Consider the following 24,304-nt stretch of genomic DNA (forward strand, 5'->3'; position numbering starts at 1 on the left):
GCAACACCACTGGCAATGAGTCTCCCTGGTAGTGAGATTAGCAGGTCAGAGCTGGCAGAATGCTGTACAATGCCCTCTTTCAGACACATTCAAGGTAAGAACTAAGTTCTCTAACATGGCTAACGCATAGAAGGGATCTAAAACTGGCTTCCAAAAATGGCCACTACCTCATGGACTACCGGAAACACAACAGGGCACACTCTGACCCAGTAGGCAGGGGGAAAAGCACCATGGGAGAAGAGCCTACCAACTACCAACATCGTGAGACTGTAACACAAGCTAATGAAATCACGGAGCCCAATACCCTACACCCACCACAATGCAATGCTGATGTAATCCTGTAGTGCACCCGAGAGCCACATCTGACCCAGGGAAAGGCTGTGAGAGGATCGAACATATTCTGCTGTCATGGAGGTGGGTATGGCATTTGAGGCTGGCATACAAGCTGGAAAAAAAGTTTTTAAAGTGGGTTTTTTTGGTGGGAGGGGGTTAGTGACCACTGGGGGAGTCCGGGGAGGTCATCCTCGATTCCCTCCAGTGGTCATCTGGGCAGTTGGGGCACTTTTTTGGGACTTGTTCATGAAAAAAAAAGGGTCCAAAAAAGTGACCCAAAATCACAGTAAAAACACCTTTTTCGATTATCAGCTAAAGACGCCCATCTCTCCTCGGCTGATAACCATGCCCCAGTCCCGCCTCCACCATGCCTCGGACAAGCCCCCGTCAACTTTATTCATTTCCGCGATGGAGTGCAGTTGGAAACGCCCAAAATCGGCTTTCGATTATACCGATTTGGGAGCCTTTGCGAGAAAAACGTCCATCTCCCGATTTGGGTCGAAATATAGGCGTTTTTCTCTTTCGATTATAAGCTGGATTACGTATGTCTAATTTTGATGTTATGAATGTGCAGTTTGTAATCCATCTAGAACACAGTAAACACAATATAAGTTTAATAAAATAAAATAAATGTATAGCGCATAGAAAGAGGGAATTTTTAAATTTCTATTAAAACTTCATGCTATATTTTCTTTGTTGGAGGGGGGGGGGGGGAGTTATTTATTAAGGTGTAGTAAAACAGGCTTTTACCGCACCTTAATTTCCCGCAGGAGTAACTAACCTGTGGTAGCTCAATACTGCAGGTCCCTACCACAGTAACTTGATACTCACAAACCATGCTATTCATTGTGCCCGTGAACATCAGGTGCTAAGTCGCAGCCCCATGCTCCTGGGAACTTCTTAAAGAGGCTGGTGCTAATTCAGCAGCAGTTCCCACTCCTCCCCTCAATTGCCTCCCTGCATATTCTCCTCCCAATATTCTTCAGCCCCAAAACAGCCCCCTAATTACACCCCCACAATCCCATAGGCCCCCTCAAGGCCTACCTTAGTAATCCCTGATGTTTACTTGGGTCAGGTTAGGAGGCTCATGATATGACTTAATATTTTTGAATTCCCTCTCCACTGAGAAATGTTACAATTCCCATCTATTGTTTATATATTTCAGGTATTTGAATGTCTATCATAACCTCCTACCTTCTTCCATACGAAACATATATTTAGGGTAGATCTTATCACAGAGGGATTTTAATGCAGACACTGCACCATTTACCATTGTTAGCCCTTCTCCGGACTCAGAGGTAGAGAGGCATTTTTGATAAAACGTCAAGTCTGGGCATCCAAATGGCAGATGAAATTTAACGTGGACAAACACAAAGTGATGGAAATTGGGAAGAAAAACCTGAATCATAGTTACGTGATGCTAGGGTCTACCTTAGGACACAGCACTAAGAAAAAGATCTAGGTTTCATTGTAGACAATACACTGAAATCTTCTGCCAGTGTGCAGTGGCGGCAACTAAAAAAGCAAGGAGGATGCTAGGAATTATTAGGAAAGGGATGCAAAATAAGACAGATTATTATAATGCCTCTGTATCGCTCCGTGGTGCAACCTCACCTTGAGTATTGTGTTCAATTCTGGTCGCCAAAAAAGAAATAGCAGAATTAGAAAAGATTCAAAGAAGAGCAGCCAAAACTATAAAGGGGATGGAACTCCTCCCATATGAGAAAAGCCTAAGGAGGAAGGGCTCTTCAGCTTGGAAAACAGATGGCTGAGGGAGGATATGATTGAGGCCTATAAAATCCTAAGTCGTGTAGAAAGGGTAGAAGTGAATCAATTTTTCGCTCTTTCCAAAGTACAAAGACCAGGGGGCACAATGAAATTGTATGGAAATACTTTAACACACAAGGTGAAAGTAGAGGCTGACCAAAGACGAGTCACCACTGGAGATATGAATCCAACAGTCTTTATTATTATACTTTAAAGAAAGACCCGACACGGGCCGTGTTTTGACGCACTGTTTTTGTGTCTTGAGTAAATACATCCTTTTAATTCATCATTAGCATTTATTGATTCAATGTTTTCATTTCTATTTATTATCATTTTTAATTCAATTCATATAATTTTTATTGTATAATGCTATATATGTTTATTTATAGTTTGATTTATGTTTGCTTCATCACCATTCTTTATTCATAGATTTCACTGTATGACCCCTGAAGTAGACACTTACGTGCGTCGAAACACGGCCCGTGTTGGGTCTTTTTTTTTTTTTTTTTTTTTTTTTTTTTTTAAGTATAATAATAAAGACTGTTGGATTCATATCTCCAGTGGTGACTCGTCTTTGATCAGTCTCTACTTTCACCTTGTGTGCTTTTTCATCGTAGAGGACTTTTCCTGTCTTGTATTTTGAATACTTTAAAACAAACAGGAGGAAATAATTTTTCACTCAAAGAATAGCTCAGCTCTGGAAATCGCTGCCAAGCACATGGTAACAGCAGTTGGTGTATCTGGGTTCAATAAAAGGTTTGGGACAGTTCCTGTAGGAAAAGTCCATAGTCTGTTATCGAGATGGAAAAGGGGGAAGTCACTGCTTTCCTGGGATTGGATGTCTGCCAGGTACTTGTGACTGGATTGGCAACTGTTTGAAGCAAGATATTGGGCAAGCTGGACCATTGGTCTGACCCAGAATGGCTATTATGTTCTTATGAGAGGCTTAAAACTGCAAATCACGGCATGGGTGATATGGTGATACAAGGGCTTTCAAATACAAAGATCCCATTTCCCGAAGTGCTCTAAAAGCCAAGCAACACAATTTAAAGAAAACATGCAATTCGATTGACAGCAACAGGGTAGCATGATACCATAATTTTCAAAAAGTAATCTAATAAGCCACCATGGTATTGGACACATTGCAATTTCTGTAAAGCATATTTAGGGAAACCCTACATAAAAAGCGTTACAATAGTTCGATTGAGTCAACACCATCATCTGGATACAAAGTATGAAAATCTTATGGCTGCAACAAAGAGTAAACCTGTGAGGCCATCTTCAAATTTTATCTATTCCACCCTAACCACATCATGCACCTGCTGATCCAAAAGAAGAGCGAACTCGAGAAAACATGCAAAGATTTCACCCTCTTTACTACCCTCAATTTGCATGAGAAACATGAAACCAAAAAAAGAATAACTGCTAGCCTTAGATTTTTGTATCCAGAAGTGCATCTGTGCTTGTTTTTTTTACATGAAAACTTAACCATTTAACATGTAACCACTCCATAAACTGTCATGGATCACCCCCAATTCTGCCTACTCTCATACGGGTGCCCCCTTCTGCTGCAGAACTTAATACAATGTGCAAAAAGCAACTTTTCTTACAAAGCCTTCTGCAATATTGTTCATTAAAATAATGGAGAATCAAGCCCTGAGACACTCCACTGATTACCCTTCCAGACTACCTTTTAACATACTAGGCTGGTCAGATCAGTATGTATACTATACTATGCTCACAAAACAACATCTTTACATGAAAAAGTGTGTGAAATGCCTGACAGGCTTTATCTTGCCATTTAATTTCCTTGTCTAGCATGTAATACTACTCTTAACTAGGCAATTGAAAATGCTCTTCTATTACTGTATGTACAACATAATAATAAGAAAACAAAAGCTGGCTTTGAGTACTATTTACTTATTTCTGCTCTTCACTACTGAGAAGTTCAACCTTTATTAAATGTGAAACCAAATTTAGCATCGGGTTATGTTCAGTAGGTACAAAAGGACCTTTCACTGCTATGGCTTCCAATTCACACCTGCTGCAGCATTTCCTCTGTTGCATTCAGCTTATCCCTGTGATCCTCGAGGCAGAACTCCAGATCCCGAATTTTCTCTCCCTGAGCTTCAACCTGGTCAGTCAGCACGCTAACCTGTGAAATGGAAAAGGAAGAGAAGCCATGTGGTTACTGAAATATGTGGGACACCCCCACCTACACGAGGCAAACATAGCTACCTATCAAGGTCACTTACCTGCAGGACAAGAGACTCCTTATCATTCTCCAAACGTAAAAGCCTCTCTTGGTACAAATCTCCACTGCCAGAAATATGGCCATTTGTCTGGGGGGCAAAGAAAAGAAGTGGAAACATGTAAGCAGTGGAAGAGATTTGTGAAAAGACATCTAGACATGTCTTGAGTTTTTGAGTAGATTTACTTCAGTATTCTTTTAACAGTTAAAAAAAACAAGGCTGGAAGATGACCTCATTACTATGGTATAGCAAAATGGAACAATACGGCCATTGAGTATTCCCACTGTAGCAAACAGCTGAGATGAGTAAAAAAATATGATTGGGCTAAACAAAGAACTGGTTCATTCAAAAGGAAATGTGTGATGGAACCTACTGACACGTCCAACTTTATCTCTAAGAAAGGCAGTAGGACTTAGAACTGTACTTACTGTGATACAACTTTTCTTTTTAGTAAGAACATTAGTGGATACAAATTTTCTTACTTCCAAGTGGAACAAAACATTAACAATAACCTAGTTCTTTCCTCCTATGCTTGGTTTACTTCTCCAAGTAAATGAGGTCTTAAGTGTGCTGCTTTTAGTTTGCACATCTTTAGCAAACATTTTCCACAGAGAAATTTTGTTTCCCCTACCAACCTTATTTGATCAGGCAGGTTTTATAGTGTTTAGACTTGTAAATACCAGGGAAAAGAAAAAGCTGATTCTTCAAAGAAAAATAAATTCCTTTAAATATGTAAATTCAACAGTAAAAGAATAAAAACCATCTGAGTTTACAAGATCTCTCTCTCTTTAAGCCCAATTTTGCCTATGAGCTCTACTGTATGTGGGACAAAAGAATATTCACATTTGCCCAAGTATTTTACAGAAGGTTCTGCTGAACACAGAGCCTTCTGCAGGTTGATGAAATTGATGCTCCTACTCTACATGCTGGCAGTGTGCAGTGGCAGCCAAAAAAGGATAATAAAGTTAGGAATTATCAAGAAATAGAGAATGAAACAATATCATAATGCCTTAATGCAACCACACCTTGAGGTGTGTGCCATTCTGTTTGCTGTACCTCAAAAAAGGAAAGATACAATGGAATTACAGAAGGATGACCAAAATGATAAAGGGAATGGAAAGACTCATATGAGGATAGGCTAAAGAGCTTAGAGTTCTCAGCCTGGAGAAGAGACAGCTGAGGGGGGATATGAGAGAGATCTATAAAATCCTGAGTGGAGTGGAATGGGTTAATGTGAATCGATGGTTTACTCTTTTAAAAGGTGCAAAAATCAGAGGACATGCCATGACGATACAAAGTAGTACATTTAACACACAGGAAAACTATTAGAAACGTGCAGCCCAAAAAGTATTTTCATTTTATTTTGAGGGCAATGATATAAGAGAGCAGATACGCTGTGTGCTCTTCACAGTGAACACTATTCATGGAGACTGTACACTATTTATGATGCAGGAAAAATACCACAATTCCAGGTTTTCCCCCTATCATTTTGGACTCAAATCAACATGGTAGAACTCAGGAAATGTTGCTCATAGTTTACATGCTCCAAATGAATGCACATCCCTAGACTTGCTTAACAGACAAGCTCTAGAACTTATTGTCCGATTATGTGAAAAAGCAGTTGGTATTTAGGCTGGGTTTTAAAAAATGTTGCTGAAATTCTTCAAAGTCGTCCATAAATGGTTGTTAAATTAGACCTGGGGAAAGTCACAGCTTATATCTTTGTGGATGGGGTTTGGGGGGGGGGGGGGAGTAAGTAGGATCCTGCTAGATACTTGTGGGTTTGGTGGACCTTTGGTATGTTACATTCTCATCTATAAAGCATAAATACCGTTCTACAAAAACACTTGAAAGTTTCTTTCCCCCTTATACTTATGAAAATTGTGTATAAGTACGTGCTCATATGTTTTCTTAGGACAATCAGAGATGCAAAGATCTTCAAGAGTTGTCCAGGCTTTTAATCACAGCCCATCTTGTGCTGTGATTAAAAGCATGGACAACTCTTGAAGATCTTGGCATCTCTGATTGAAAACATATGAGCACATACTTATACATAATTTTCATAAGGGGGAAAGAGACTTTCAAGTGTTTTTATAGAACGGTATTTATGCTTTTTAGATGAGAATTTAACATTGTGTAGTAGTTTTGATCTTTCTCATCTTTAATTAAAAAGTTGTTCCTTCCCGTTATTGTGACGGACCTTTGGTATGACCTAGTATGGCAATTCTTATGTTACGATCATAATAGTGTGTAAACCTCTGGCTCTAAAGGGTATTAGGTAGCAGAGTTCAGATTCATTGGGGGAGGGGATGTTCTCGTGTCAGGCTCTACTATTCAAGTGCAAAATTGACAGCTGTTAGTTTTTAAAATCACAGTCACCACAGACAGTTATTCCAAACATAATACAGCACATCAGTGGGGATATGGAAAGTGCTTCTCATGTATATAGCATCCATGCCTCACACAGTTTGAAGTAATCTTCAGAAACAGCTTCTAAAATCCACATTCAAATGCTGACCTGGAACAGCTGGGAATATTCTGAACGAGAAAATATGAACATTCTTTTCAATTCTTTATGGTGTTTCACCATCCCTCACTATACTCCTGGCTTCACTTCTCTTGAAGTTACTGTTACAGTGCTAGCTGATCCTTCACAAGTTCTTTCAATGATCCTCACTATTGTCCCAAAAGATTCCATTAATGCTTCTGACAGATGTGCATGATCAAACCATTAATATCCCTGTGCTAGGGACTGTAAATACTAGTTGCTCAAAGGATTCCTACAGTTGCACAGGCACAGGAGCAAAGGAGTAGCCTAATGATTAGTGAAATGGGCTTTGAGTTTGGCAGCCTGGGTTAGATTCCCACTGCAGGTCCTTGTGACCTTGAGCAAGTCACTTAACCCTCCATTGTCCCTGGTACAAAAACATAGACTGTGAGCCCTCTAGGGACAGAGAAAGTGCCTGCATAAAAGTGTACAGCGCTGCGTACATCTATTAGCGCTATAGAAATGATTAGTAGTAATATGAAAGGCTTTCTCTCTTAGCAAAGACAATGACAGCCAATCAACTAACCATGAAAACTTTTTACCATAGCCCAGTGATTACTGTATGTTCCAGACTTTACTATTAAATATCATGATTTAGAGCACTGTTCAATGCAAGATCTGGGGGCCCATGGTGGTCTCCATCATTCTGGGTTGGGTTGGTTTTTTTTTTGCTACTCTCAGGCTCTCTACCCAAGTTTGTGATAGAAAGAGAGAAGTGGAGGGGAAGAGCCATATGCTTTTCAACAGAAGAATGCATTTGGAAATACTCGCCTTGAGGACCCACCCAATGAAACGTTTGAAGGGGGGCTGGAAGGTATGGATGTCATTCACACACACTGGTCAGTAGTGTTGAAGCCCCACACAGGAAGATATTTGGAAGCCCTCCTTCAGCTCATTTGGATCTACAGTGGCCCCAGTTTAAAAAAAAACAATTTGTGAAGACTACTGATTTACAGCCTCAATATTTTACCTTGGATTTATTTATAATGATTTGTAATTTGACAAAGAAGTGAGAAGCTAACATAATAGGTGTCCCTCAGATGGATGGCATTGTTATATAGAATTCCTGAGTGAATCTATGGAAAAAATGATTGAAGCAATAAATTCTACCAGCAGCTCTATGGATCAATGCCTGATAGGACATTAGAAACTACTTATGGAAGTAGTTGATCCTTTCTTGAATGTGTTGGCCTCTGTTGGAGGGACTGGTTCCTTCATCTTTGAAGCACAATATTCGCCCAACAGAAGGGAATGCATATATGCCTAATTTTAAAGCTGCCATCAATGGATCCAGGTGCCTGTAGAAAAGTCATCCTCCTATTCCAAGACTCTCTTTCTTAGTTAAATTGTTGGGAAGAACCATTAAGCTGGAGCTACAGAATTATATGTAGATGCAACTGATTCTAGATCCAGGTTGATATGGCTTTTAGATCAGGCCATAGTACAAATTTTGCTGGTAGACAAAATATTATCGAATTTAGTATTGCAATATTATTGATTTTTTTTTTTAAATATATTGCATTAACATTAAATATTCTTCTTAATAACAGCCCATAAATTATTGTATCTGAGATTAAAATTATGAGTGTAGTTTACAGTTTATTCCATTTGTTTTTGTTCAGATTTCCCAAGTGAGAGGTGCAAGCGAATTGTCCAGAGTGGATGCCATGCTATCAGAAGATCCCCACAGGCCTCCTTATTACCCTTTAACATTTAAATTTTGCTGTTCTCTCCAGAGTGGGAGGCGTGCCCATGGGCGGAGAGTAGGCATGCCTGTGCTAACTGAGCAACCTGGGCACAATACCGCACAGTACCCGATTAGCACAGGAGCCCTTACCGTCTCCTAAAGAGGTGGCAGTAAGGACTCCTGCAGCAATGGCCACACGCTAATGGGGAAGTTAGCGCTTGACCATTACAAAACAAATATGGCAAGGCGGCCATTTTACCACCGCAGAACATAGAAAACCCATGCGCTGACACTAGTGCTGGCCACATTAAGTGTCTGCAGGCACCTGCAACTACTTTTTCTGTGGAGGATATAAACCACTGAAAATGCTACATGTACTTCTGAAAATACAAAATAAATTTATGCATGTTGCTGCTATCCCTGCTCCTTGGAATGCATTTGCTTAGTGTGGGTTAAATGCATGAGCTGAACAGTGTTAATACTTCACCTGCAGGGGAAGTGCACAATTTTCAAACACTCCACTACCACATTTAAAACAGCATTTGATCCATTAAAAAGGCTTTGAAATTTGCCTTCAGAAAGGGACTGAATTTTTCAAATAGTGCTAACATACATTTCTTTATTCTTTAGATACTTGGGTGCTACGACATAGGAGCCAGCTCTGTAGGTGCTTGAGAACCCCCAATGTTGAGCAAATTCCTTGACTGTGTACAGGGAGGAGTAATTTCCTCTGGGTTTACCACCTCCCAAACATTTTGAAAAGTTGGCTCCTACATGCTACACAAGTCCAGAAAACCTAACATTCTTCTCCAGATACATTAAAGCTCTGCAATTATATTTTTTTTATTGTCTAATGTTTCCGAAGGGGTTCTTTTACAAAGCTGCGGTAAAAAGTGACCTGCAGTACTGTGGGCGCATCTTTTAGACATGCGCTGGGCCACTTTATACTGAGGCTGGAAAAAAGGCCATTTTGTTTTTTTAATGGGCCAGGAAATGGGTGTGCACAAAAATTAAAACTAGTACGCGCCTATTTATGACCTGAGCACTTACCGCCAGCCATTGACTTAGCGGTAAGGGCTCATGCGGTAACCATGCAGCATGCGACAACATGGCCACGTTGCTGATTACCATTGGGAGCACCCCTGTGGTAGAAAACTGAAAAATATTTTCTACTGCGGGATTCGGAATGCACCAAACATGGACTTACCGCCAGGCGCACGTGCTACCTAGGAAGTAGTGATTTGGCGTGCGCTACCTGAACATTAGCCCTCGCGTGGCTTTGTGAAAGGGCCCCTATGTAACTTCCAGTTCTAAAATCTTCCATTATAAAACACAAGGTAAGGAAATCTGCAAATCAGGGAAGGCAAAAAACTTAGAAAAAAGTAATCAGATATCTAATATTACTAGATCCGATTTTTTTTAAATGGTGTGAAAAACCTTTTACAAGTCGAACTTGCAGGCTGAAAGCAAAAGAGCTTCAAAATCAAACTCTGCCCTTAAACAAAAGGATTGCTATTTATGGTTGAAAAGAGTCTGCTATACTATAAAGTATACAGTTTATAGTGACGTACAAACAAGCAAAGTTCAGTACCATGAAAAAGAAACAGCCATATTTGTTTTCTTAATAAATGACAGATTCCTACCTTCTTCAACCATACATGTTTATGAATATCATGGATACTGTTCATGTTGTTCACCAATTCAGAGTGCAAACCTGAGTCTCTTCATCAAATTGTTGAAAGCGCCCAGGCAGCTAGATGCTCTCCATCCGAGAGCTCAGTCCAGCTTTAACAATGGGCACCAGACTTAGACTGTTACTCCTGCTTTTGAAAGAAATGTTTACCAATGCTACTGTCATGGCTTCAGGAATGCAAACTCTTTACTGAAACTTGTACGAACACATCTTAGGAATGGCCTCCCATTTCCGTCCATTGGATATGAAACTGCCAATTTTTTTCATATCCATCAAGAACTGTTCACCGAGTTATGAAAACTCCATCCTAGGACAGAAAACTCAATCTACCACATTTAAAACTTTTGCTTTTTGTTTATTTAAGAATGAGAAATACTAAAATATCTATGTAATATATTTCACTTCATTTGGGACTTGGGAGAACTTCAGAAATATGTATGAATTTTAGTGAACAAAATCATAATCATGCTATATATTAAGGGTTTCTATGGAAGAGGGACTTCCTGCTCCATGGAGCTTATAAAACAAACAGAACACATGTGAGACTTAAAGAATGTCATTAATTATAGGAAACAAAGATAATTAGTATTATTCATGACATTTATATCCCATTAATTTACTGTTTGTACTGTTTAATATGCCATTAGTACTGTATTCCTGATCTAGCTTATGTAAGCCACATTGAACCTGCATCCAGTGGGGAAAATGTGGGATATAAATGCTTTTAAATAAATAAATAAATATTATCCCAAAGAAGTTTGAGTTCAATGTGGCTTACAATAAACAGTATTGGATACATAAAGAATAACGTATAAGAAAGTAATTTGTTGTAAGAATCCAATTTTACAATACTGGGATAGCTATGGATGTTTAACATTTAGAACATCTATTATGAAATGAGATATTGTACATGAAGCAAAGAGAAAGTTAATGGTAAATACAGTAATAATCAATTCAGGTAATAATTGTTTGAGATATGGTTGTTCTTTGTGAGGGTTTGTTTGAATAGGAACGATTTGAGGATTTTGCGGAATCTAGTATATTCCTGTAATTGACATGAACAGCAATATAATGGGTTAAGATTTAAAAGCAGCAGAGCTTTTAGGAGGGATTTGAATAAGGCTAGAGAGGATGATGCACATGCTTAAATCTGCAGAAGCTGTTTGCATGCCGCAGCTATCTGCCACCCACCACTGCTGTGTTATCGTCCAGTCCTGCAGTCTTACCCAAGACCTAGCCCACTGCCTGCCACTGTTTCCCCGAGTCCTGTGACTCAGTCTTAAGCTGCTGTCCAAAATCTCACTGTTACCTCACCTGATGGTCCTGCTCCCCATGCCAATTCCTATTGCAACCTGGCGTCCTGCCTGGTTCTAGTCTGCTTTCTGCAAGGACATCGCTATTACTCACAGGCCTGAAGGACATGCCAGCATGCCAAAGAGGTCAACAGAACTGGTTGCTTAATAGATAACAGGCAGGTGGGCTGGGGGGAAAAAGGGGAATTTGGGAGAAAAGGGGGTAGGGACAGAGGGGTTTTATACTGGAACCATGACAGCAACTCAGTAACCCCAGGACAATTTGCTTTAGGGCTGCCGGGTTTCCATCATAATTCCTCTAACACCACAACCTTGGATCATATACTGTAGATAGTTCACTATATCAGCTTTAAGCAGTCTAGTGCACAGTGTCCCAAAAGATGTCACAAAATTTGCTTTTGGGATCACAACTAGGTGAGCTCTCTATAAGTACACTGTTATTCTGTACCTCCGAAAGGGACGAGGGGGGGTCATACAAAAAGATTTGGAAGCACTGGCCTAGTGGTTACGGGAGCAAGGAAAGGGCCAGGCAAGCCAAGGTTCATGAAAAGTGTATAGAAGAGACTATGAAACTGATGGGATGGGGGTCTGTTTGAGATAGACAGCTGGTGTTAAGGTGGGATGATTTATAGTTGAAACAAACTCAAAGCCATCAGAGACTGGTGAGGCCAAGATAGAAGAACAGAGGTAGACAGGCTGTTGTAGATGAGAAGGAGGTTGAGAGTGACTGGCCCATTCGGTACTGGGAAGAAGGCAGAGGTTCTCTGCTATGTGTTTTGTTCTTAGATCTTGGTGTGTGGAAAGTTGACCACCCAGGACCTAAGTAATGAGTAATAACAGATTTGTTGAATTATATTAAAAATGAAATGCCTTAAAATGAAATCAGGTGTATTATTTCCACTAATATTGGACAATAACCTGCTTATAATCGAAAGAGGAAAACGCCTATATTGCAACCCAAATCGGGAGATGGGCGTCTTTCTCCCGTGGGCGCCCAAATCGGTATAATCGAAAGCCGATTTTGGGCGTTTCCAACTGCAATCCGTCGCGGAAACGGGTAAAGTTGACGGGGCGTGTCGGAGGCGTGGTGAAGGCGGAACTGGGGCGTGGTTATCGGCCGAGGAGAGATGGGCGTCTTTAGCTGATAATCGAAAAAAAAGGCGTTTTTACCGCGATTTTGGGTCACTTTTTGTGGACCTTTTGTTTTCACAAAGTCCCAAAAAAGTGCCCCAACTGACCAGATGACCATTGGAGGGAATTGGGAATGACCTCCCCGGACTCCCCCAGTGGTCACTAACCCCCCCCCCCCCCCACCAAAAAAACCCCACTTTAAAAACTTTTTTTCCAGCCTGTATGCCAGCCTCAAATGCCGTACCCACCTCCATGACAGCAGAATGTGTTCTATCCTGTGACAGCCTTTCCATGGTTCTGATGTGGCTCTCGGGTGAGTGTGACACCTTTTCTGTTATGCGCACTGCAGAGTCACATCAGTAATGCATTGTCGTGGGTGTAGGGTATTGGGCTCCGTGATTCCACTAGCTTGTGTTAAATGCTCACGATGTTGGTAGTTGGTAGGCTCTACTCCCATGGTGCTTTTCCCCCTGCTTACTGGGACAGAGTATGCCCTGTTTTGTTTCAGGTAGTCCATGAGGTAGTGGCTGTTTTTGTAAGCCAGTTTTAGATCCCTTTCACGTGTTAGCCACGTTACAGAACTTAGTTCTTACCTTGAATGTGGCTGAAAGAGGGCATTGTACAGCATTCTGCCAGCTCTGACCTACTGCTAATCTCAGTACCAGGGAGACTCGTTGCCAGTGGGGCACAACCTCAGATCTGCAGTTAACTGTGAGTAAGCGTGCTTATTCCAATAAAGGACATTTTCGGAGAGATTAGTCTTCAGGTGTCAACTGGTGTGCCAATATTATATAGCAGCAACAAGTCCTAGGGGCCTGCATGTATGCAGGTCCCTGGAGCACTTTTAGTGGGTACCGCAGTGCACTTCAGCCAGGTGGACCCAGACCCATCCCCCCTACCTGTAACACTTGTGCTGGTAAATGGGAGGCCTCCAAAACCCACTGTACCCACATGTAGGTACCCCCTTCACCCGTAAGAGCTATGGTAGTGTTGTACATTTGTGGGTAGTGTGCTTTGGGGGAGGGGGGTTGGGTGCTCAGCACCCTTGGTAAGGGAGCTATGCATGTGGGAGTGTTGTCTGAAGTCCACCGCACTGACCTCTAGGGTGCCCAGTTGGTGTCCTGGCATGTCAGGGGGGCGAATGTACTACGAATCGTGGCCTCTCCCATGACCAAATGGCTCGGATTAGGACGTTTTTGAGCTGGGCGTTTTTAGCTTCCATTATCGCTAAAAAAAAAAAAAAACATCCAGCTGAAAAACGTCCATTTTTTCGAAAATACGGTCTGTCCCGCCTCTTCACGTACCCATTTTCGGACATAGATGCCCATGGAGATAGGCATTTGCGTTCGATTATGCCCCTCCATGTATGTTTCCAACTAAATTAACTGACTATACACCGTCTTGGGTTTGAAGAAGCCAACCAGATCAATGTGGAATAATGATTTAGATAAATAATAACTGGGGATAATCAGGTTAATACCACGTTTTCTTTGTTTACTGTTTAATTGATCTCCTTGTCCTGTTTCACTCTCCCTATTTATTTTGTGGTCTAAGAAAAAGAAAGATTGTATATAATCCATTTATCTAGTTGAGACTGTTTTCTTCTAATATTGAATAATTTACAGTCATCTCTGTATTACTGTTTTCAAGTGACCCTTGTAAAATGAAAAATGATAAATGATTTTAAAAAAAATGAAATGCCTTGAGGGCATCTGAGGCCTCCTTAGCCTTTCAAAGGGAGCTTCATTAACTCATCTATAAACCACTAGAATCCTTAACTATTGCAGATAACTTGCCCTGTCTTTGTTATAGCAAGAAACTGTGCATCCTACAGGGTGAAAGTTACCTTCTGAAGCATATTAAACATACAAGCAGTCCTATTTTATATGTTGGATTAGTTGGAAATTAACATGTCAGAATTCAAAATTCACATGTAGTCTACAGAAGTCTTACTGAACCCAGGGACGCTTGTAGAATACATATAAGCCATGGAAAAAAATAAGCATATTTGCTGGCACATACAGCAGAACACATCCATTTTATAAAATAATAATAATAATAATCCTGTAGACTTTGTATATGTAAGAAGTGAGAGGTAAGAGCAGTTTCCTCCTTAATCACTCCTTCAAAACCCAGATCCAAACATAAACAAACATATGCACAACTCAGAGCAGACGGAAATATAAAAATGTTTTAAAAGTATTCATGTATTTCCACGACACCACATACATGCATACTCTTAAGGTCCACCCAAACCATGCCCAGAAGACCTTCCATTCAAATCCATGCATGCTGCCTCCATCCATAAGGAGCACGCTATCTAAAAATCACTTTTTTTTTAATATAGGTTAATGTGCACTAAATCTGTTTAGTTTGAACTAATTTTTTTGATTAAAGTTTTTATTCATTTTTAGTACATAATGACAAAGCAGACAGCCAAAGGGATAATATAAGAAAATCATGAGGAGCAACACTAGCAAAGTATGAAGACAGCTTGGCTTCTTCCAACTCTCTACCATGAAAATATAGATACCAAGATACAATATATCTTATCCCCACCCTCAGGTCAAATTGGTGGTGTCCAAACATATACAGTTGTACAGAAGGTAATCACAAATTCAGTTTGTGAAGAATAAGGCTATGTAATCAGGCTGGTTATTGAATATATGGGTCCCAAATTGACCAAAAGCATTTTTATTTTACATTTCGCTTGTCAAACAGGCATCACGTGATTCCATCACCATTAATTTGTGAAAAAGACTTTTCCAGGGCCAAAAAGTGGGCCAGTGGCCTAAAGTCCAATTTTGTAGAATACATTTCCTACTTAACACTACCTTTATAAAACATATACTCCCAGTGGGCCACAGTGTTTCAATTTAACTAACACAATTGCCAGAGGCGATAGTACAATGGTCTTCTCCAAAAGGCACTCCAGAAATGTTGAGTTTGTTCCAGAATCTTCATACCAATTAGCAATGCCAAAATGCACGAGACAGTATTATCAAAAACACCACATTTCAGAGTGGAGAAATTACACAACCAGCATAAAATGCTTGTTTCTGAGAAAAATAGCCTCTTGTAAGTATGCGAAATTGGCATTCCTGTTAAGTGGCAGTGTGAATCCTGGTAGGAATTAGAGTTATAGCAACATGCATATCCACCCCTTTTAAAACTGAACCCTCAATTCAATATTCCATTTGACTACAATAAGATCATAGGGCTGTGGAGGGACTACTTTTTCAAATAACTTGTAGAGGCCTGACACAGATATCTGAGGGTTCCGAATTACAGCAAAGGAACTGTCCAGCTTATCCAAAAGCCCCTTAGAGCAAGAACTCCAAAGGGCCTTAGTATAGTGGGAAGCTTGGAAATATGCATAATAGTCAGTAGATGGAAGGCCCAGAGCATGGGTAGGAAAGGATTTCAGAGCACCAGCCTCAAAGAAATCAGCGACAGATACAAAACCCACTGGATTCGCTGGAAGATATATGCCTAGATATTTGAAGCCCATAGTAGCCCATTTCAAAAGGAAAGGCACCCATCTATTGACTCTGAAAAGGAGACGATGCTAGATCCTTCGATTTATCCATGTTGAGTTTAATGCCGGAAAATGCCCCAAATTCAGGAAAACTTTCTCAAAAGCACTGGGTGAGACAGATGCACCAACAGGTCATGGAGCTTTTAAACACAGTATGGCTTAGAGCAACCCCAGTAATTTCTGGATTAGCTAGAATTTCCATAATTAAGGGATCCAGGGTCAACGCAAATAGTGGAAGAGACCAGGTACAGCCCTGTCTGGTACCTCTGTAAAGTTGAAAAGGTTCAGAAGGGACTCCATTGACAGTCACCATAGCCTTAGGTGGATGATATAAACCCGAATTTCATCCACAAACAGTCCCCCAATGCCATATCTCCATCGTACTTAAACATAAAATCCCAGCTGATCCTCTCAAAAGCTTTCTCAGTGTCAAAGCTAATAAGTAGGGATGATTCTCTGCTAGTGTGAACTCTTATTTGCAATACTGATCTACATATATGTTAAATGGTTTTACTTACAAATATAACCAAAAATCACCTCCACAATATGAGTTATTTACAAGTTTTTCTTTACTAAGGTCCCCTGCCTGAATTCCCAGCAATTCCTGCAGTTAATCACCATGTCTCTCTCCCTCTACCATTCCCCTTCTTCTGTATCGAGAATCAAACATTTTGGGTTTTTTATGATCCAGTTGTGAATTAACTTTTCAGTGTATCCTACTCAGCAAATGCGCATAATGAACAGCTGATTGTGACACAGATTGCTCCTCCAGCACACCACAGTGAAAAGATCTGAACTCAAGGAACCGTTCACATCATGACAAGCGGTCTTTGTATTGTAGATTAGTTCTATAGTAGTGGTTCTCACCCCAGTCCTCATTTACACACTCTCAGTCAGCTTTTCATGAATATGCATGAAATAGATCTGCATACAGTGGAAGAAGCATATACAAATTTAGCTCATGTATATTCATTGTGAATATCCTGATAACCAGACTGGCTGTGTAAGTCCTGAGGACTGGGTTGAGAGCCCTCATACTACAGGATAACTATTACAGATTCCAGAAATAAAGGTGTTAAATATTTTGCCTTTTTTCTTCTACTAAGCTAACAACTTTACCAACAGGAATTTGAGCCCTTGAGCTACCACATTCCACAATATCAAAACAAAATTCTTCATAATTACAAGCCAGGATACCACAGAGTGATAGCAGCCTTGAAAACAACAGACCAATTCCTTTATAGACTGGTTACCCTGCAGGTACTAAAAACAATTTTAAAACACCTGGTATTTTAAGGGGTCAGTCAGTGTGAAGGTCCAGTGAAAGCATTTCCTACTGTTATGCAGGAAACCCATGTTTGTTTCACAAAAGAATAGTTACTTACCTGTAACGGTGGTTCTCCATGGACAGTAGATCTAGCCATACAGCTGAAGCAACTCTCTGGTGATGTCACCGATCTGGCCTTTGTATAGCACAGAAAACTCAAATAAAGCTCTCTGTGCATGTCCCTGCCTTCCTGCCACTGATAGGCACTATATATACACCGCACACTCAGCCCTCTCGTCTCAGTTAATGAAAAAGCTGACAAACTGGGTGGGAGGGTAGGTCTGTGTGGTTACATAATCTACTGTCCATGGAAAACCACTGTTACAGGTAAGTAACTATTCTTTCTCCATGGACAGCGATCATCTAGTGGACAGCGATCATCTAGTCGGACAGCTGAAGACTCCCAAGCTATAAAAGGGAACAGTCCATACAAGAATACGAAACATATGAAAATATAATTATAGTAGGACTGTTGCCTGGAAGTGGATGAGGAGGAGGAACGTTGGCGCCTCATAGAAAAGACAATAAATAACCTGACCAAAAAAAACAGAATATGATAAGAAAGCAGTATCCATGTAAAAGTGTTTCGTAAATGAGTATAACGAAGCCAAAATGTTGTGCAAGAACTTGAGGAATCTGTGTAGAATGAAATTAAGTTGTTTGCTGATAGTGAAAATGAATATCTGCAGCTACTTCTCTAGATTAAGGATCTCTAGAGAAAAGTTGAGATGAAGTGCATTAGTCAAAGATACAAATATATATATATATATATATATATAAGATGGGTCTAATATCATGTACTGGTATAATAAATTCATAGTCCACAGGTATAGACCAAGTAATCTAATCAGAGCTCATGTTTAATAATGTGTAGAAACAAAAGAAAAATTGGTGGAATAAAAGATTGACTGACATGGAACAAAGATAGCCTCTGAAGGAGGAATCTCAGGTGCGGCCAAATCAGCACCTTCTTTAGCAAGATATTAAGAAAAAGAGTTCATAGTGAATCGGTGTCTGAATTTTAGCAATACATTATGCTGATGTGATGGGAATGAGAAAAAGGAAACAGATTTAGCTCAAAAAGCTAGGTCATGCCTATTGGATAGGTGCATACAGGATTATGAGAACTGTTTGCACCAGATTCTTCACAAACAAAAGTGATTGAAAATGTGGGTGAAAATATAGCAAACTCTTGAAAAAAAAGTTTCATTATAGAATGTTTGAGAAATGGATACCAGAACAAGACGTAGTTGTATTGTTGAAAAAGATAATCTGTTAAGTATAAATGACCTGTTCATGGAGTGTCTGGCAGACACAAGAAGAACTCCGAAACACATGCAGAAAAGTGTTCACATTTCAATGGAAAGGACACGGATGCCAGACTACTACAATCAAGGACTCAAGGTACAGAAGGTGGCCTTGAATTTGTATGTTGAAAACTGGGTCTTTCAACAATAAAAGTAGTGGATGAACAGCCATGTAGTGAACGATCATAATTCATGAGTGCTTGGGCTAGTATGATGTGAGCTGAATCCAATTTCATCTGTTGTAAAGTACTATGAGATGCACTGGAAGAGATGAATACCGAAGGTCTTGATTCCAGTGGATTTGTTAAAGGTCAAGTCCTACTTCATTTTGAATTGGTCACCTTGAGCAATATTTGTGATGATGAGTGAGAATACTAACAGAACACAACTGTTAATTCCTACTCTTAGGATAGGACAGGGAAAAAATATGGCCTTGATAGATCACGTGTGAGATTGAAAAATTCTTGCTCCGTAGATCTGGGAGAGGCTCAAGAGGGGGAGTCAATGAGGCTCAGAGGGAGACAAGGTACTATGATATTGGAATTGGGGACAAAGTGATTCAAATGCAAATTGGTTTCTTGCGCAATAGTTACAAGCTTGTACTTGTCTGCTTGTAAATAAAGTGCATGGCAATCTGATTATTGGTCTGCATGAAATGAGGTGTCTTGGCAAAGTACTGTACAAAAAAAAAACTACCCAGAGCTAATTGAATGGGTCACCGTTCCAAAAGATTGATGCTCTGCACATGCTCTTTCCCCATCTTATTAACCAGAAACATATGGTGCGCTAGATACACTCTTCAGTCTTGCCAGAAGCCGCTTTTGATAGTAATAAGGAGGAGAAAGGTTAAAAGGGTGCTCCTACCATAAGATTTTGTTGGACAGCCCAGAACCGAAGTGATGAACTAAGGTGAAGAGTAACTGATATCTTCTTTGTCACCAGCTGATAGAGATGTGACCACAAATCCATTAGGTACTAGTACAACTGTTTTATGTGAAAATCAGGTTAAGGGAAAACATGGAGTGTTGTCACCATGTGGTGGAATAACGGGAGAAAAACCGTGGTATTTGGAATGTAACAGTTTAAATACGTAGCGCAAGCAAGATAATAGTTTGCACTGTTAAGAATGGTAATTGCTCCATAGGTAACAAAGTGACGATAGGAGCTGCTGAATGTTAGTTTCCAATAATGTGCAATACATGAAACATATCTCCTGATATTTGGTGTAGAATTAACTAAATAGTGGAATACAAAAATAGTACTGGTTCACTCCTATGAAGGTGGTATACTGCTATGACTACACTGTTGAAGTTAGATTGAATGGAATTACCAGCAATGATACTGTATTGTATCCAATATAAAGGAAAAATAAGTGCTTCGATACCTGATGAATCGAAAAATGAGGAGATATATGCTGTAAATCAGGGGCAGGAACATTAGACTGCACTGTCATAATGGAAGGATGGTAGGAATTTTTATGTTATGTTTTCAGTGATTGAAAAACGTACAGAAAACTCCTCTTTCCTCTATGGTGTGAGGAAATATGTGGCATGAAATGCAGTATTCCCTTGAATGGTATGCATTCTTTGCATCACTTTTGCTGGTTTTGTTTTTGACACCTACACATCTATACGATGTACTATTATAACAGAATTATGAAAAACTGACGGCATTTGTGATTTAATTGGAAAGAAAGATTCCCTCTTACATAGAGTAGTTTCCAATCTGTTGGCAATAGATACAATGCAAATGGTTGAAGGTAGGATAGAAGGGTGATTGATAGCACCAGAGAGGGTGCTCAAACCATACTGTCATAGCTATCTTTATCTGAGCAAATTAAATAGTTTGGAACTATGTTCAAAATTGTGGCAAACCAACAGGAAGAAAGTTTAGATGCTTCTGGAAATTCTTCAATGGATTGATGGAGAATATGTTCACTCATGTAGTGGATAGACTGAAGGGGTTCACTAGGCAAATAATCTGAACAGTCTTGGTCAATTTACGCATTGTCATCACCAGAGTAGTAGTAGATAAATGTTGTATATCATACTTTAAAAAGGTATCATGAACAAAATATGTAGTATGTAGACTGTGGGTAGTCAGACTAATTTTGGCCATATTGAGAGAGATATATATATATATATAGATAGATATATAGATAGATAGATAGATAGAGAGAGAGAGAGAGAGAGATTTTAATCTTATAGTATACCATCAGTTGGTAGTGGTAGAGATTCACTGATAAGGTTTAGATACTTTATTACTGCACGCTGAGTATCCTTTATATTCAATTGAGAAGTTAGGAAGTGGAAACAACCAGACCCCTATGGTAAAAAGTTTAGAATAAGAGGGATCTGCTTGATTCTCCATTTGGTCTTTTCTAGTCAAGCAAGATTTCTACTAGAAGAAAGAATCCTGCTTAGAAGGAAACAGGAGCCTTCCCCAATGATACTGGAAAGTTGAGAGATGACAGAAAAACTTGAACAGCCAAATTACCAAAGTCTGCTCAGTCTCTGAACGGACTGCGTTAAGTATTAGGTATTCTTTCATACTACCGCTGCTGATGCTTCTGAATGAGCTGAGTGAGCAGTTGAAGTTAATAGAAGAAAATTTGTATCTCAGAACTATGAAAAATATAGAGAGAGGCAGTAGGAGTAGGCTAAAGTCCGATAAAAAACATATCTGATTGGACAACTAGGGTAAGTGTCCCTAGCGGAAGTTTGTTATTTTAAAAAACATCAGTGCCGATAGTCAGGCTTATGAATATTAAAGATTCCCAAGTTGGTATCAGTGTCAAGAATTAAGTCAAAGCCAAGACCGGCACCAAATAGATACATATAATACCTGTAGAAGTAATGGAAGCACGTGGTAAAAACTACCTGGTTTATTTCCTCTCAATGTCTTGGCACCACTATGCAGGAGTCATGCATGTTAACTGCAGAAGACGGTCATAATCGCCAATGTTTCAGAAGGAGTGAGGTGTTAAACCCATAACAAACCATCATTCTTTGGACAAAGTAAGGGTATTTGTGCAATATTGGGGGTGCTCAATCACCCACAAGTCTGGCACCTATGAAGACAGCAATGCCTCACTGAAGTGCTATCCATCATTACAAGTTGATTTAGAACCTCCCAGCAGCACTGCACCAGAGAGCAAGGTAAAAATATACTGTAGATGCTACATCATAAGTTTTGCCATTGAACGTGGCAATTGAGCTTGATTGTGGCATCATGGGTTCGGCACCAAGAGCTCCTTGTTGACTCCTGACATCCATGCACATCTGAGGCGGAGTCATACCTATCTACTTTGAGAGTTGGCAGGGCACCAAACGTGCACAAAACTCAAATGTAATGTCGGCATCGAGGTCTCTTCAAAGATAACAGTTTGTTTTTGGCATTGAGGAGGACTCTTTATAGGAGCTGACAGCAGGACTTGAACCCACAAAGTGAGGTTCACAGGCAGGTGCTCTAACCATTAGGCTAAAATGGCTCTGTCTCCAGCAAAGTCTGTGCTGCTGCAAAAGCAGACATCTGATCCCTGGGCACTGAAACAAGGGGGAGAGCAGGAACTGGAGAACCTGATCCCCAGACACCGAGGTAAGGGGGACAGCAGGTATTGTTTGGTCCACTGTAGAATATGAAGTTGATGCCTAAGTAGAGCGATTTGATGCGGAACACTTTGTAGGAGAGCTTGCAGTTGAAATCACTGAACAGGAAGCACAAAGATATATATCAAGTTTTATTGCTCTGATTTTCAGTCTTTTGAGACATAATTCTGTAGGCAGGGCAATCAACTGTATCCAGCTGTTTGCCTAAACAACGTAAGCAGACGTTGTGAGGATGGTGACATTGTAAATAAAAGTACCGATAAATGAAATTTTCTATGACTGTCAAAATGTAAAAGTAATTAACTAAAAACTGAAAGTAAAATTCAAATACATAAATCTTTAAGAGACTAAATGGCAGCGTGGGTCCTGTCACAACCACAGAAGAAATAAAACTGAGGTGAAAGTGGCGGAAAGGCAGGGACATACGCAAAGAGCTCTATTTGAGTTTACTGTGCTATACAAATGCTGAGTCGGTGACATCACCAGGGAGTCACTTCAGCTGTGTGGCTAGATGATCACTGTCCATGGAGAACCATATTCCTTCAACTAGAGTCAGCCACGCTCACTTGCTCCCAAGTAAGATAAAAGTCCAATCCGTCATGCTATAGCTCCATCTAAGGCCAGCACTGGCACTCACTGGTCAGCTCAAGCGTATACAACTAGTATGGGAACCAACATTCAGTGATGAGATGTTCAGTTAAAGTAAGTCATGCAATGACTTGATTAAGCTTACGTAAGGAGAATGCTGGAGGGAAAGAGACATCATGATTAACTGCAGAAGTTGCTAGGAATTGGGTTAGGGGGTTGATTCAAATATCATGTTAATTTTAGGACAGATATTATGGTGGTATCCTGTGAAATGGGAATAGGCAATCCACCTAGGTGGATGAACAACAAAATCCCAAGTAGGGCATGCACAAAGAAAAAGTGGGAAGTGGACCAATGACTCCAGAGACTGGGACAACTGCGTTGAACAAAAAACAAACTTTATTGCAGACTCGACACAGATCTATATATTTGGATATAGATATGACATATGATTAGGATGTGCATATGATCGATCTCCTGTTTTTGAACCATGAGTACTATTAATCCAAGGTGCTCGGGACCATGGAGATGCTATTTGGTGTCATTTTATCATATCTGTGACCTCATTTCCAGTCGTGTTTGGCGCCATTTTACACTATTTAACTGTTGTCTCTGTTCGCATATACCATTTGCTTCCAACTTACAGATACAAGCTTCGCTAAGCTCTGCTCTTCATCTCAAAGCACAAAGGTCTTTTTTAAGGTATGTTTGTTTTGCTCATTTATGCACTGCAACAGGGCATGCCGTTTCATTTTATTTTCACACAGTTTCTTGATTTTGAAACCTTTTACACCCGGACCGCCCGGTTTAAAATGCCGTTCTGATCCCGATGTCTGATACCATGTGGTTACCATATTCTACCCTCCCTAATGTAAGACCGCAGAGAGGTTGTGATTTGGTTGCGATAATGTATGCTTTCAGCAAGACTGTGACGTCGTGCAATTATTTTTTTTCACTCTTAGCTTAATGATGACGTCTATATGTTCATATAATTTGGCATCCCTGTTTTTTATATATAAATAATGCAGTGAATATGGCGGTATATTTCTCCGTTTATAAAGATTACAACAGGAGGTGCCTTCTTTCACTGTATCGTAATGGTGTTTACATCTCAAAAGGATATTGCCTTATTGATATTCATTTATTATTTTATATATAGTCATCTGATTCCTATGTCCAGAATAAATAGTCCTCCAAACAAACACACTATTT

The 24,304-nt window shown here is 40.0% G+C and overlaps 1 protein-coding gene across 5 annotated transcripts in view; it reads right to left on the reverse strand.

The window, feature by feature from the left end:
• PPFIBP1 (PPFIA binding protein 1) overlaps positions 1–24,304 on the reverse strand; it is a 351,944-nt gene that overhangs the window by 144,307 nt on the left and 183,333 nt on the right. For all 5 annotated transcript variants that reach the window (XM_030215475.1, XM_030215474.1, XM_030215476.1 and 2 more), the window contains exons 4-5: positions 4,356–4,442; positions 4,142–4,255 (exon numbers count right to left, since the gene is read on the reverse strand). In XM_030215475.1, the coding sequence (XP_030071335.1) occupies positions 4,142–4,255; positions 4,356–4,442 (201 nt within the window). The remainder of the gene's footprint in view (positions 1–4,141; positions 4,256–4,355; positions 4,443–24,304) is intronic.

Source organism: Microcaecilia unicolor, chromosome 9, assembly GCF_901765095.1.
Source record: "Microcaecilia unicolor chromosome 9, aMicUni1.1, whole genome shotgun sequence".
NCBI classification, from domain to species: Eukaryota; Metazoa; Chordata; class Amphibia; order Gymnophiona; family Siphonopidae; genus Microcaecilia; species Microcaecilia unicolor.